General features: G+C 39.5%; 1 protein-coding gene across 7 annotated transcripts in view; it reads left to right on the top strand.

Annotated features, from left to right (window-relative positions):
* LOC126840446 (ras-associated and pleckstrin homology domains-containing protein 1-like) overlaps positions 1 to 16128 on the top strand; it is a 47545-nt gene extending 31417 nt beyond the window's left edge. For 3 of the 7 annotated variants that reach the window (XM_050576212.1, XM_050576220.1, XM_050576204.1), the window contains 8 exons: positions 5619 to 5773; positions 11277 to 11400; positions 11465 to 11566; positions 11644 to 11694; positions 12787 to 12899; positions 12975 to 13200; positions 13299 to 13480; positions 13727 to 16128. In XM_050576212.1, the coding sequence (XP_050432169.1) occupies positions 5624 to 5773; positions 11277 to 11400; positions 11465 to 11566; positions 11644 to 11694; positions 12787 to 12899; positions 12975 to 13200; positions 13299 to 13480; positions 13727 to 14926 (2148 nt within the window). In that variant the 5' untranslated portion in view covers positions 5619 to 5623 and the 3' untranslated portion in view covers positions 14927 to 16128. Of the gene's footprint in view, positions 1 to 5618; positions 5774 to 6470; positions 6736 to 7569; positions 9648 to 11276; positions 11401 to 11464; positions 11567 to 11643; positions 11695 to 12786; positions 12900 to 12974; positions 13201 to 13298; positions 13481 to 13726 lie in introns of those variants that run through there. The other 4 variants (XM_050576246.1, XM_050576237.1, XM_050576229.1 and 1 more) reach the window with 3 other exon arrangements.

Raw genomic sequence — 16128 nt, 5'->3', positions numbered from 1 at the left:
GTTTTCTTCGCCGGAAGGCAATTTACTTTTTTCGGATCCATTAACGTTAAAATCGAATAATTTATCTGTCCTACGGGAACGAGAACCCTTTGTGCGATTAAACGACTGTATCGAACGTTTAAAGTGCACATATACAAAAAAAAAAAAAAGAGGATAATTTTTAAAATATCCGTGTAATAATTAAGTGTATGAGAGGAGGGATTGTATAACGGTAGTAATCGATTACAGCCGTTGGTTATAAATCAGTTGCACATTATAATAATCCAAGCTTCACATTCATGACAGACCGTTTGTTTTGCATTTATCTTTTTTTTTTAACAATATGTGTCGCTAATAATCCATTCGACCCTCGAGCTGTACCAAATGCATTCACAGTACAGTAACTGCAGCAACGATCAATAATAATTATAATTATTTATTTATCGGTTAAGTGCGTTTTCGTGTTTAGTTTCCATCACAGTGCTCCAATACTCACTACAGTCCATAATAATATTATATGTTGTGTGTTGCTGTGTTCTATTTTATGCGGTATGCGATGGAAATAATATCACAAGCATATGTACTTATTATTATTACTATTTTGTTTAAACGTTTAACCGACTGATCGAAGTCCGATTTTGTATTGCATATAATATAATATAGTGCGATAACCCGCGTACAATTTCCATTTTCCTATACATGATACAATAGTAATAATTAAAACAATTTTTTATCAAAGCCAGTATTTAATGTCTCGTCGGCTGACCGTGCAATAAATCACATAATGTTTGTAATAATTACTGATGTTGTTAAATATTTGCTTTGCAATTGAAGGCGCCTTAGCGATCGACTCGTGGCTGACCTTTTTTCAGAGTTCAGACTTATTTAAATAATATTTCAAATAGTTAATCCAAACATATATACAACGGTTCAAATAATTCAAATTTATGTTTGACAAATAATTATTCAAATTATTCAAATAAATGCGTAATTCGTGTATAATTATGTTCGAAAATAACTTAACTTAGATCATAATATAATATATTGTTAACCTGTCTTGCCTGTTGTCTATTTTACATTTATTATACTCGGATTCGTGTAAACTATTATTAATTCTATAGAAAAAAAAATCATTTTTTATAAGAAACAATAGTAGAAAATATAGATAAAATCGGTTGCATAACGTTATGTAACATAACTTAAACTTTAACATCGTTAAACATAACTTATGTTTAACGTTTTCTCGAAAACGTTTACAAAACAAAATTTGCATATCGAAATAAAACTAATTTAAACATTTTCATCGCTCTTCAATTTTTCATACAAAATTACACATTACAAATGTTTACTCAAATTTTCTGTAATATTTAGCAAAATATATTGAAAATATGCCCAAATTATTTCTTTTTAATGTTCACGTTTATTAATATATGTTTATAAAAATTGTATTTTGCAAAAACGAATACATTATTTTTCAAAATATAAACGTTCAAACTTTTTATTACTAAAAAAAGTATGATTAAAACATTTACAAGAGAGCCGTTGAAAAGTATATGCTATCTGGTATCTATTTCGTTCGGCGACGGCTTATAAAATATTATCTTTGCGACGACACTTGATAATAATAATAATGATAATGACATTAATAATTGTTGTCGACGGCAGCTGCCAACAATATTGGCCTAATGAATAATGTCACGCTGATTGCGGTACTATACAACGACAATAATAATATTACGGAGGCCGTTTTTTATTAATATTTTCGGTCTGGAATACAAATTCGGAATGAAGGAAGACGCCGTCGAGTAATTAACGTCACTGCTGTGTGTCGTTATGTATGCAAATGAGATAATGTACATCATCATACAACTAATAAAATATCGTAGCAGTAGCTTTCTAGCGTCTTTGTACGGCCATCTGAGATACATTCAGTATAGAATGCGATGATACGTTCCTAGGACTTAGGCGCAAGTTAAGGACTGGAGAGCTGAAAATAAGACGAAGGTAGATTTAGCATTTGTTGTAACTATAACTTACATTTATTTCTATTAAGCAAATACCCAATAAGTTATAGTCAAAAACTATAAATGTGGACTTTGAAGGCTATTATGGATTTACAAAATTTAAAAACATTTAAATCACTTCCCCTTTTCACTCCCAACTCCTCCAAGTAAGCAGTAAAATTAAAAATTGATATCAAATTTAAAATCAGCGACCCCAAAAACATAATTTTATCTATTTTAAAGCCTCTTGCAGTACATTATTAAATACCGGACACCATTTTGGAAATTTCTTACTGTCTTGGTTTGGACTATATTGGTTTGTATTGTGCTGAATTTTTACAACTTGCAGATTCGCATCGAAGCGTTTGATTGTGATGAGAACACATTCAGAATTAATTATTGCATTGACCCGAATTAGCTAGCTTGTTCTGAACTGGCGAACTGGCCTGGCCTATGCTGGATTTTGTTTCTGTAGTTTGGATAACTCATAACAATAGGAAATTGATACATTAAAACAAATAATAAGCCCAGCTATTAAATTATTACCTCTCTATCAATAGCATACAAAAATACATGGGTAAATAATAAAATCTGTTACAGTATGATAAATATATTTTGAAGTCGTTATGTAATGGCCTCATTGTTAAAATTATAAAAATGATAAGCCTTATGATAAGCTTAATAAAATTAATATGTTCTTAATTGTGTTGGAATAATACGGGTGTCTGCGTCAAACTAATCACCAAATAATTGTTATGTCTTTTAGACATTACCTTGATACAATTATAATATATTTTCTGAGAAGTAGTATCTCGTGCAACTATAATAATTTATTATACTTTAATAATATCTTATTTGAAAAATAATATTAAATGTTAACATTTTTCGACAGGAAACCAAATATTAATAACAAAATTAATGTTCTAGTAATATTTCTCTAGTATTATAAATGTAAAAATTACACATGAATTATGTTCAAGACCTCAAACAAATATGTATGTATTATGTTTCTAAATTGCTGCGTATGATTTGCTAACTACAGAAATATTAAAATATTAACAATTATAAAACTTTTTCTCTAGAGCTTGTTGTTACAATGTTCTTTTCACGATTTTTGGCTCTGCCCCAAATTTTACCCTATTGTGTGTAAATATAAACGATTAATGGTCCGGTTTTGATGATACAACCAAATGGGACCACCGTCGTAACAGTGTATTGACCTGGTAAACAATAATGTAGCCTAAGCGTCACGGATAGTTGATAAATTAGTGTACCTAATTGTTATGTGGTGACTTTTTTACGGTGGAATAATCGCGCCGTCTTGTGCCCATTGAACGGTATATTGTTCGATTCATAATAATATAATATTGTTATGTACCGACTGTAATTAGACCCGCGGCCCAAGTGAGGTGGTGGATTTTAACTGAATTCGTCACCTTGTTGGAGTCGTTCGACCGGCTTAGCGCCCACGTGCCGGAAACGCGTGGCCACGGTTTGATTCCGGCCTTGGGGGCGGGTACCTGGTGGTTACAGTAAAATATGGTCCATAACGATGACAGCACGGGCTGCAGGTGTGCGATCATGTTGTGCTCATCATAATATCTAAGGTAACGTCATCTCGGTTCCAAACAACTAGATAGCGCCTTATAAACCGTGTATGTTTTGGAAAGAAACGCAGCAAACACGAAAAATACCATTTCCTCCTGAGGAGGTAAAAACGTATACTTTAATTGATGTATAAATTTAGTGGTGCTATAAAAAAAAAATTATTAAAAAAAAAGTGGTGCTATAATATGTACATTTTTCTCAATCTGTAGTCAAACTTTTTTTTAATCCAACCACACTAAGCTATTTTTTCACTGCGCTGGCTATTTTTTTATTTGGATGGTTTTTGCTTTTATCACAAGTAATTCCTGTTATAATAGACACAATGCAATTATGAGGGGAGGGGCATCTAACTGCATTATATTAGTATTATAACTGCGTTATAAAATCGTATTATACATTTTTAGCGTTTCATGTATGAGATAAATTTAGAGTTGGTCATTATTCGATCAAAACTGTTATTTACTCGAGTAACATGATTACTTGTGTTGAAAATTATTCAAATAATTATGTTAAATTGTGTTTGGAAATTATTTGAGTAATTATTCGTTTATTTAAGCTTGGAAATTATACAATATGTTTGTGATCATTTAATTTCTAAATAAATAATTTAAGCTAGATAATTATTCGAGTTGATAAATTGATTTATAATTATTTTATTATAAATAGTTTACACCGTGTCATCTATATAAAATAGGTTATCCTCATGCCATGTATTTGGCCTATAAAATTACAGCTTTAACATTTTGGTACCCAACAATTATTAGCCTATCTTAAAATTGACGAGGGTTCGAATAACTGTTACCTGGCCCGACCTGACCTGATAGAGTATAAGACCGAAAGCATTTGTAAAGTATTATCTCACCTAACATTGGTTATAGGTATACTCGTCGTATGTGCACAATGTAAACGAGGCTTATGATGGCAACCACAACAATAAAACGGTTCAAAGTTAGGAAAAAATAATGCCAATTTGCTCTTTTGCCCTGCCAACCTTTTCCCATCCAAATTGCCTTTATTCAAATCCTTCTTTCTAAAAATGCCACGCGTTTCATTGTTGGCTCGCTTGTGTAAGGCCTACCTACCTTTTCTGGTTACGAATTCAACTATTTTATCAAGAAACTCGACTTGACGTTGATTTTAATAATGAATTAGGATCATATTATTTTTTTCCATTTCTATTTCGTTCAAATCGCTGTCTATCCTACACGCTATCGCATCGCCAGGTTAGCTGCTGTTTAATTCAATATTCGTCCCACTCCATGGTCAGCATACCGCAGTCGCTTGCCACCTATTCATTCGACCACATATTTGTTGTATTATTACATTTATTATATAAAAATATAATTATTTTTATTGTGAAAAGAAATCCGGTGGTCTGAAAGAAAATCCATCGATACCAAGGACACGCCAGTTTTTCATTGTTGGACAATTTTTTTAGATTTTTTTGTTTGTTGTATTGTCCCGATGATTCACTGAAAAACAATTTTTGCTTAGACGACTATAGTAATGTAATTAGTCATAAAATAATAATATCTTCGATATTGTCGAGTACTGCCGAACCTCGGTTTGGCTAAAACCATCGAGTGTCGGGTTTAATTACACACTTACAAAATAAACAAATAGCGACTGATTAATTAAAAAAAAATCGAAGGTCGGAAGTGAATTGTTTAGGCGCGAATAATCGATAGAGGGAGGCTCCGGCTAGGAGCACCGAGATTGGCGACATCAGCACACATGACATACAATATATTATACTATTACATTATGATTAGCTTCGCGATAACATTAATTTTTTTTTTGGGGGGGGGGCCAATGTGGGCTTTGTCTCTTGCTCTTACTCCGCTTTGGAAGTCATAAAGTCAAGTACCATCGCCCCCTCATGTGGTAGCTACTAGAAATCCTTTCTAATTCAAATTTGCATACGATACGAGACCTGTTGCCAACGGCCGATGACCGTTTCAAATCCCCCTTTGTTGTTATCATAAACGATATTGTTACTTATTGTAGGTGTTTACATTGTGTTTACAGCTGTGATGAGACCACATGAGGGCGGCAATTGCGACGTCGACTGTCCTCGGCTGGACTCTGCCTACTACAGCGGTGGCGCCGGTGAATCCGACGAAGAAGACGACCCCGAACGGTTGTTAGACGTTTGGCTCGGCGAATTGGACTCGTTGGCTTCGGTAACATAATTTATTATATTATTATTTTATAACCGCCTCGGTAAATCGAGTAACGCAAAATATGTATTTTGCTTTACCCGATCGGTCACGCCACATATTCTTACCACCCACTCGTCCCGCGTTACCATAAAAACAAGACAATTGGCAATCAGAATCTTAGATTTTAAAATGTACACATAGAACAGTGCTATACACAAAAACGGCGACCGATTGGACTTCCGCAGTTAAGAAGGGGGGCGGGGAACGTTCTATCATCCGCTCGTCTATTAACTATGACTACAGAGTACCTCTATTCAGAGTCGTGCATGTGATTCGAATAAAACGTTATCCAAATAATCGACCAGATAACACATTATTCAAGTAAAAGTTATTCGAATAACGTGTTATTCGAGTAAATTGTGAAATAATTATTCGAATATAAATTTGCACAATTCTATCTCTGTTGGAGGCCTGAAATCGAATTAGGTCAAACGATAGACGCCGATCGAACGACGGAAGTCGGTAATAATAATTAATGTGAATTATAACATGCCTCGTTTAGTGTACATGGAAAAAACTCTAGCGGGATACCATGTGCAGGGATACACTCTGTTCAGCAGGGTCGACTTTCTTTGGAACGTTTTAATATATTTTTTACGGCTCGATTACCAAGCCGAGCTGTGACTTACAGTGTTTTTTTTTACAGTGTATTACTTTAGTAATTGAGTTTTACGAGCTGGGCGTGACGTCGCAACCCCTCCGAGTAAGTCGGCTCGAGTAACGCTATCGGATATTGTCGTTATTATTTTCCACGCGACTTAATGGGTGGCCGTTAAGCCGGCAATAAAAAAAGTAGATACCTATATAGGTATTGTATTATCATAAAACGTGTGACCTATATCCTGCGGAAACAACCGGATAGTGGCCAAACACAAACAACAATACGGCCGAGTCACTCTTGGTTTGTTGTCGTTGTGATATGTGTAAGTATTGTGTTCTTCGGTCTTCTTCTTCTTGTATTATTATTATGTTCGCTGTGATCTTATTATGTTATATCGAGTTCAACAAGTCGTTCCGGGATTTCGGACGCGCGCCTGTCTTTGGCAGCATTATATAGGTAATACATAGGTCTGAACCCGTAGGTTGTTGCTCACCCATCAACAGATGGCATGCGCCCTTATTAGAAAAAAGCAGCTGCCCGACGTGTGCACTGCACGTGTCTGGCAGGTGGCATAGGCATCTTTCGGCAGCACCATCAGCAGCAATACCGTCACCTGGCCAGGTGTTGTCGTCAGCCCAGACCGTATTATATAATATATAAATAATATTCTACGTGTCGTATAACACCCAAAAAAAAATCGTTTTTAACCGAGTCTGGCCACAAATCATTTCAGTCATTATTTTTCCCCCGCCCTCCAAAAATGTATATAATCACTCAATTCAGACGAGTTAACTGTGCATGATTTTAAAATAATCACGGCCGCCGGTGCTGCTAGTCAAACAACTACCACAGTTGCTAACACTAGTTGCGCCTTAGAGTTCAGAAGAAGAGCGGCAGATATATTTTATGGGACGGTGTATAGAACCTTACCGATAAGCATGCATTGGGGCGGGCAAAATAATAGTTCACAGCGTGAAGTAAACTCTGTCGCCGAAAACACATAAATTCAGAGTAGGACAACAACAGCAACGACCACCAGAATAACAATATATTATTATAGACGCGCGCGTAGACGCTTCGAATCGACCCACAATTTATATTATTATTATTAAGAAGCCGGCGTGTCCCTCTTAAGTGCAACGATTCCGCGCGATTCACGATTGTGATCCAACACAATGGGAACAACTGCGGCGGGCGGTATACGAGTATAACGCTGTGTTGTGGTGGTACTCGAGCGATCTTCAAGAAACCCACCGAGAACGGTCGTAAAACGGTTAACGCACGAATTAACCGTGTGTACACGGTCGTCACGGGATTTCAATCCATATAGAAAGTACTTGTCTTCTTAATCTGCTAACCGGAGATTCATCGGTTTAGTGTTATTACTTATTAGAATACAGCGCTGCGTCCGGATCCGAAAGCACATAATCCAGTGGGAAAACTAAGGCCACAAAACCGTTCAGAGTTGTTCTTGTAAATTGAGCGTGTTCAGATTCGTCAAGAACGGTGGTTGGACTTATCCCCGACCACTCTAGGCCTTTGTTCGTGTCGAATTTTTGGCAGTACTACCAAATGCTTGCTGGAGATTTTCCAGCTGAAAATTACTCTTAATCACACGCCAGCTCGACGCTAACCGAGACGCACGTGAATCTCCGGCGAGGTTTTCAACAGTTTCGAGGTGTAACGGTATTATGTAAATAGCTTTTGACAGGACGGCGATCTTACGGGTCGTGTCTAATAGCCGACGAAATGACTTTGCGCACTCGCCAAAGGGTTTGAACGCGATCCAAGCGTCAATCAAGAGCCACTGCTCTTACACGGGAGTCGTCACAGTGGTATAAGAAACAATCACAAGATCTACGACGGCGGTGTTAACATGCATATAGCCCAAGGCCGCGGGAACGACGATACCAGATTGGTCTTGCCGGAGCTCATCGGTGTCGCGTGTGCGATTCGCTTCGTATAGTGTTGCACCTCCTCCTGCTTGTCTTATACCTAATATAAACACACGGTGTTGTGTGTACAATGGCTCGGTGTTTTTTTTTAAATAAATTGTATTTTTAAACTGGTTTGCTTGTTCGAAGAGCTCATTACATATACACACACACATTGTCGTGTGTGCGGGGGCCGGAGCGGTCACAACTACGTGGCGCCTTGCGCATGAACTTACAACGTTTATAAGGTATAGGTTTTATATAAGACATAACCGTCTGGCCATATGGTGGCCGCAAAAAACAAAAAAAAAAAGCAATCCGGAGATTTGTTGATCGAAATCAGCGTGTTCGGCCAAAAGGGCAGAAATAATAATGGACAGAAAAACACGGTATAAGTGTAATGTACACCGACCAAAAAAAAAAAACGAGTTTCCAGATTGAATAGCTCGAACATCTGCTGCCGCCGCTCTTCTACGGACATACACACATAGGTACCTAACCTAACCGAATAAGAGAGAGAGACATGTGTTAGGCACAGTCTTCTCCGAGATTGCACCTGGCGGTCGCGGCAGCAGCTGCTCCGGGACACCCGTCACGCCGATCGAGGTCTACCTATGGCCGAAAAACCCGGATCAGTTCCGATCGAGTCGCGGTACCGTGCCAACGTGGTGATCGACTCGCCGCCTCTTGTGTTTTTCTGTATTGACATTTATTATATGAGTGCGTTTATAGTGCCATCATTATCATCATCATGTTCTCGTGCAAGTCCCGGTACGCGTGCGGCAAGACCGGCGGCGGCGGCGGTGGTGGTCCGTACAGCGACAGCGACGAAGACAGCAGTTACGGGTTCAAGGTGCGGTCCTTGTCCGGCAACAGGACCAGGGCCGTCACCGACCGGTCGACCGACCAAGACTGCCCGGAAGACTATCACATCTACGGCAATTTGACTTTCGGATACAAGCCCATACTCAAGACGCGGTTGTCGAGCGCCAACAGCTCGATGAGACGTCGGGCGCCGCCCAAGAGAACCGTCAGCTTCTCCGGCGTGGAGTCGCCCGAACCGTACAGGCGCAGGTGTGCCGAAAGACCGCCCCCGCCCTGTTACAACGTGGCCGTCAGACGGGCGGCCAGCTTCTCGGCGACCAGGAAAAACGCGGCCGAACTCGTCGCCAAGTCGTGCCAGAGGACCAGGATGCCTCTGCCCCACGAACAACAGACGGTCAGCCGCCCCAACGGCCAAAGGGTCGTCGTGGACGTTCACCGGTCGGCCTTGAGGCGAACTCAATCGTTTATCGCGTCCGTAAGTTCCAAAACTATTTCACTTTCTGAATCTTGGTTGATTTTCGAGACATTTCGAGATCGAGTGTACGCCTTTGTAGCTGAAAAAATGACAAAGTTATTGCACATTGAAGTTTGTGACCGACAAGAACAGGTCACGTTGTTTCACGTGTAGCTAAAACGCATGACTATCCGTGTATCCGTGTAGTGTACCCGTGTACTTACCCGTAAATCTATATAAATAAATATACATGAAATTATAAACTTTCGAATTTTTAGCATACAGTGCATAGAACATAATATATAACTTAAAACAAAAACATTCGATTCGAATTATAAATGGCTATACATATAGATGTCCAAGGTTCAAATGTACAAATTTTAAATGGTTCCGGTTCGGAGATCTAATTTATTAGATGCTTTGATCTTTTGACTTACATCTTAATCCTAGATACTCCGGGGTACAATTTTCGATAATTAGAAAGCAGTTATGTTAGTTGAGTAAATTTTAGTTTATAATGTCGACGCCAAATAAACAGGTGGTCAAAATTTCAGTTGTTGTCAGGCAAATTCTAGTGAATGTAACCATCAGAATTTGTTTGGCGTCGACACAAAAGTATAATATTTGTTGTTGATTTCGGTGTCTACGATTACCGTGGAAGTACAAACGCGGCTAATTGTCTTGACTTATATATATATAGTTACTGTGGTCTGGCCCTTTTGATATTATAATAATAATTAAACGGTAAACGTGTGGTCGATCCGATAACGTCAATTATTACTCGTCTCGGGACCAGAACCACGTTTGATGGAACGACCGGATATGGATCGGTTTCCCTGAAACAACAACGAGGGGCGGTCGCTGTCTATTTTTACTCAAACAGTGTATTTTATGTGTATATTTAAATACGGTTCGGTGGCAGTGTGCGCCTTGTACTCTACCGTATTCGTCGTTATTTTACAGTCTATCTGGAAGGATTCGAAAAAGTAATCAACCGAATTGGGCGGTTTAATAAAATATCGTCTCTTCTCTTTTATAATTCACCGTGTTGGACTCATTACACGCACTAGAACAATGGGCAGACTGTATATTATTATTATTGTTATTGCTCGTTTGTTAGAAGCGACTGTGCGACAAGGCCCTCCGTATAAGACACATTATAAGACCGGCCGTTGTTGATCTAACGACGCGAGATCATTGTTTGGTATTTTTTTTTTTTTACATTTTTTAATTGAAACTATAATACGCTCGCGTGTGTTATTATTATTTTACTAAAACAATGTCGCGTCGGTTCGACTATACAAATCTACACGTACATACGTTCGGCGTTGGCAGTTTCTTGTTATTATTATGGGTTTTTTTTTTGCCACAACTCTATAATAAATATTTAAAAAGTCGTTTCCAACCGTGTTCTAGTCGCCTCTGATCGTTAACCCAATCGGCGTTCGGCTAGGCGCGTTCCGACAATTGTCTTTAATGGATTAAGACGGCCGAATATTTAATTGACTATCAACCGGACGGGGAAAACGACGCAGTTTCCAGACCAAATAGGTTCAATCAATATTGCCTTATCCCCCGACCTCATCCCAATCGTGTGTTTTATTCGACTTGTTTGTAATAGTATAATAATTTATTGTGTGTCTTCCACAGGGATTGGACAGTAAGAGCCCGTCGAAACCCGTCGACGATGGTCCGCTGAAAACGCCGCCTACCCCTACGGACATTGCCGGGCAGCGCATGGACTCTTATCGGTTCTCCATGGCCAACTTAGAAGGTATAGTATTATAATGTCCGGACTTGTGAGACGGAATAAATATAATAATAATAACGTGTTTTAGATACACAAGACGTCGACCTGGACGCCGTGTTGGGTGAACTGTGCGCTTTAGAATCGCAATACCAGAGCACGGCCAGTCTAATGGAATCCGAAAAAATTATTGGTAATTATTGTTACAATTTATTTTTTCATTATTACATAAATTACCGCTTTGTATAAATGTATATTTTCCCCCCTCAGATGCCAATTCAATAAACAGGATGCTGTCGAATTCAAATCAACCGGGAACAGGTCAGTTTATCTCAATATAATAGCGTATAGTATAACCGTCATACTAAATCCCAGCCCGGTCCCTGTATTGTTATTCCACTCGACGAATGTGCCCGCAAAACCGTTTATTCTTATTTTTTGAGGGTGTATGTAACAATATCCACCCCTGCATTACTATTATAATCTCAATACATTTACACAATGCCGGTGTCGCGACGGTCCGTCTGGAAAGGGTCAATACACAGAAGGGCACCTGGCCAAAAACGACACAGCCTCAACAAACGGCGTGCATCTGTTTTTGGCTTAGGACCAAACGACAGTGAATCTGTTTTATTGTTGTTGCTTACCAAGTTCAGCAAAATTAAGCGTCGTCGTACCTGACCTTCGTTGGGTTTGCGCCAAAGGCGAGATTCACACTTGGATTCGATCATACCACCAAATCGTTCCCAGCGGTGTCGTTTCGAGACAGACTTAAATATACAATATAATTTATGCTATGTTATGATAATATATTCATGAACAATTTGATTGTTCTCCATATTATAGTGAGAAGACTTGTAAAAAAAATTAGGCATTTCCAGGCCTCTCTACTAAACGGTTGTGTTTTTTTTTCAAGTAAATTTTCAAGTTAATCTTTATTCTTGTAAACACGCCATTGTTTAGATACCACATCTCTTGTCTCGACTTTCCACTGGAATCCGGACGCTAATCGTCCTTTGGTTAGGTTAGGTAATTACCAATTATTGAATTACAGTCAGTACAGTCGAAGTACATTGTTATTATATTAATATATAGATTACAATAGAAATAACCATAGAAACGTCTTTATTAAACCTGCCCCCATTTTAACACGATATTGCGGTTTTAGGCTAGGGGTAAACCAGGAACATTAGGAAAATTACTCGATTTATTAACTCCTTTACTCGTTTATTTACTCAGTTACAGTGGCGTTCTCAGGATTCTTCATTGGGGGGGGGGGGGATATGACCGAGTCAGTTACTTGTTTTATTATTTACTCGATTAATTTAGAAAAACCTACAAAACATTATGCTTTTTGATATTTCTAGCCTAAGCTGAAAATGACACTAATTTTTTTTTCTTCTGTTTTCACAGTGGTCAGAACCGACAGCCCGGACAACGATTCCGCGTTTTCCGACTGCGTGTCCCTGTTGTCGAGCAGCGAGAGTTCGGCGTCGAGCGGCACCACCAATCACTCGGGCAACAAGGTAAGAGTAGCGGTCGACCCGCAGCAGCAACGACCGGCGTCGATTACTAACGGTTGTCGTTTGCGGTGTTTACAGGAGAACTCGAAAGCCGAGAAAATTCGGCTGGCCCTGCAAAAGATGAAAGAGGCCAGCGTGAAGAAGCTGTTCATAAAAGTGTTCAACGACGACGGCGGTGCCAAATCGCTGTTGGTCGACGAGGGCATGCGCTGCAGTTATGTGATGCGTCTGTTGGCCGACAAACACCACATAAACCTGGGACCGCGCTGGGGGCTCGTCGAACATCTGCCCGACCTTCACATGGGTTAGTATTTCGCAAAAAAATAACCATCTCGATCAATACACGTGTTTGTGTGTTAACGGATTTTTTTTTTAACAATATTATATTTTTTTTCCGTTCAGAACGCGTCTACGAAGAACACGAGTTGCTCGTCGACAACTTGATGTTGTGGACCAGAGATTCGAAAAACCGTCTGTTGTTCGTGGAGAGGCCGGAGAGGACTTTGATATTCGAAAACCCTTCGCTGTTCAACACGGCCGACCGACAACAGTCGTCCAATCACGCCGGCGCCAACTTTGCTCAAGTAATTATCAAAGGCTATAATAACTTACTCGTTAACTCTTTTGGGTTTTTTTCTAACGTGAACGTGTTTTACGGCTGAGATGAGTTTTCAAAATTTGCGTTTTCAGCAATATCGAAATGTTTACTCGATTTCATTGAGTCGTTCGGTCAGGATTAGAAGTGTGTGGGTGCCATAAAACTTGTTCATGTTTTTCCTGCAAGAGAAACAAATATTTATAACAAATAAAAATTGTTGTTTTCTATTTAGGAATACTTCTGCAACGGCGGTTTGCCCAGCGTCGAAGGACCGTTGTATATCAAGACAGACTCGAGAAAAGGCTGGAAGAAGTACTACAGCGTGCTCAGGGCTTCGGGGCTGTACTATTACAAGGACAAGGTGTCGCGGCTGCCCAAAGATCTCATCTGCCTGGCCACGTTCGACGTGAACCAAGTGTACTACGGCGTGGGCTGGAAGAAGAAGTACAAGGCGCCGACCGAACACTGCTTCGCCATCAAGCACCCGTGCTTGCAACAGCCCAAGTCGACCAAGTACATCAAGTACGTGTGCGCCGAGGACGAGCCCACGTTGCAGCGGTGGATGTCGGCTATCCGGATCGTCAAATACGGCCAACAGCTGTTGGACAACTATGAGTCTGCACTGTCCGGCGGCCACTCCATGATGCGCAACACCGCCGACTTGGAGGACATCGAGAGCGGGCTGTCCGATTCCGGGTCGTCCGGGTGCGACGTGGCGTTCGAGTCGGATTACCCGCCGTGCGGCACCATAAAACGCAAACCGCCCAAGCTGCCCTTGACCGCTACCACCAGGCAATTGACCTGCTCCCTAGACGCGGCCAACACCACCGCGGCCGCCCCGTCCGGCCAACACCACACAGGCGGCAACCAACTGTCGGCCGCCGTCAACAATTCTTCACTTTCGTCCATCTGTTCCGCGTCGTCCGCCATGAAGACCGGCCAGAAACCCGTCAAGACAGTCAAGTTTGCCGACCGGACGCCCAGCCTAGAATCGCTGCCCCCGCCGCCGCCCGAGCTGTTAGTGGACGATGACGAACCCAACGACCAGGACATCATGGACGTGCCGCCGCCGCCACCAAAACTGTTGTCGCCGCCCAGCACGGCCTTCCTGGCCGACTTGCACCGCGTGGTGTGCAAAAAATGGCAAGTAGCCCAAAAGTGCAAGTCCGACACGATGACCACTCCTCACGAGGTGCTCGGGTTCCGGGATCTTAACGGCCAACAGCAGCAGCAGTACAGCCGGGAGGCCAACGTCAGCAATTGGGTGGCCGAACACTACGGACCCAACAACCTGTACGAGAACATTTATCCCAAAACCACGCCGTCACCTCCACGGGCCCCGGTCACGACGGGTGCAATGCTCAAAAAGAGGCCTCCTCCACCGCCTCCGCCGAGATCAGAGAAAACGGTGCTGTCCAGAGTCACAATTTAAAAAGGACGTCTCTCCTCGTATACTTCCCTCTCGCTTTACAAAATACCAACTTAATAATATTGATTTGTTGTATACATAGTAACTGTTTAATAAGTATGATGTACATAATAATATCATAGTAAATTTACTAACTAAACACACGCTGTTATACGGTATATTTTAATATGAGTACAATTGTTACTGTTACATGTAATATCGTTGCTTAAGATGCAACACCTCATATCTCATTTGTTGACCAAATAACATTGGTCACGCTGTGTTTCAGTTTGTGCGGGGGAAATTGAGTTAATTTGTGGTGTTAAGTATTAAGCGACGTTATAATATTATAGGTAGTTTCGACTTATACACGTTATTCAAGTGTTGTTGCTTCATTAGATATTATTATTAAGTTTTTTTTTTGTTCACAACCGAATTGTTCTTATTATTCTATTATTATTATTATTTCAAGAGCTTTTATTGTAGTGGTGATAACGATACACGCTTATACTAAGTTATTATAATATTTGTTTGAAACCTCGACCGGTCGATATAATCGTGTCAAAACTAGTATATAAACTTTTTTTTTTTTTTTTGTTTCGGTTGTAACGCCGTACTTAGACAATGGTTGAAAGCGGCGCTAGGCCGTCGCACACTCATTTATTGTTTCCGGATGATAATATGTTACTAAAAGACTGTATTTTTGTGTTGATATTAATAAGAATTGTTTTATATAAAAATTATAAATATATTTATAAATATGTATGTAGTATGTAATAGTTACATGATAATGGTATTAATGAAATTTTGCAAATAATTCTATGATGTTACGATAAACGCTCGTTGCAATAATATCGCGTTATTGGTGCTTTTTTATACATATATAAAAAATTTGTTTCTTTTCTATATTTGCTTTATGTGTTACAAAGAGCTACGGTAAACAATCCGAAACGTCTACAATAATATTTATCTATTTTTTTTTTTAACTGTATAATAATATTTTTTCCAAACGCAACATTTTTAACTATTAAGTGGTTTATTATAATATTATTTTTTGTATAATTTTATAATAATTTTTAACGAAAACTATACGTGTCATATATTTGTAATACGGTCAATGTTTTTTTATTATTAACATTTATATGTAAATCCCGAATCGAGACCGTATCGTCGACGGGTGCCCAAATCGTTTGTAATAGAATTTTTCAAATACTGTTTTAGAAATA

Source organism: Adelges cooleyi, unplaced genomic scaffold, assembly GCF_023614345.1.
Source record: "Adelges cooleyi isolate 19-005CV unplaced genomic scaffold, UGA_ACOO_1.1 ACOO_flye_CR_arks_rails_tigmint_CR_PRNA_108, whole genome shotgun sequence".
Lineage (NCBI taxonomy): Eukaryota > Metazoa > Arthropoda > Insecta > Hemiptera > Adelgidae > Adelges > Adelges cooleyi.
The sequence above is the reverse complement of the archived record's forward strand: the minus strand, read 5'-3'. Positions and strand labels throughout refer to the sequence as shown.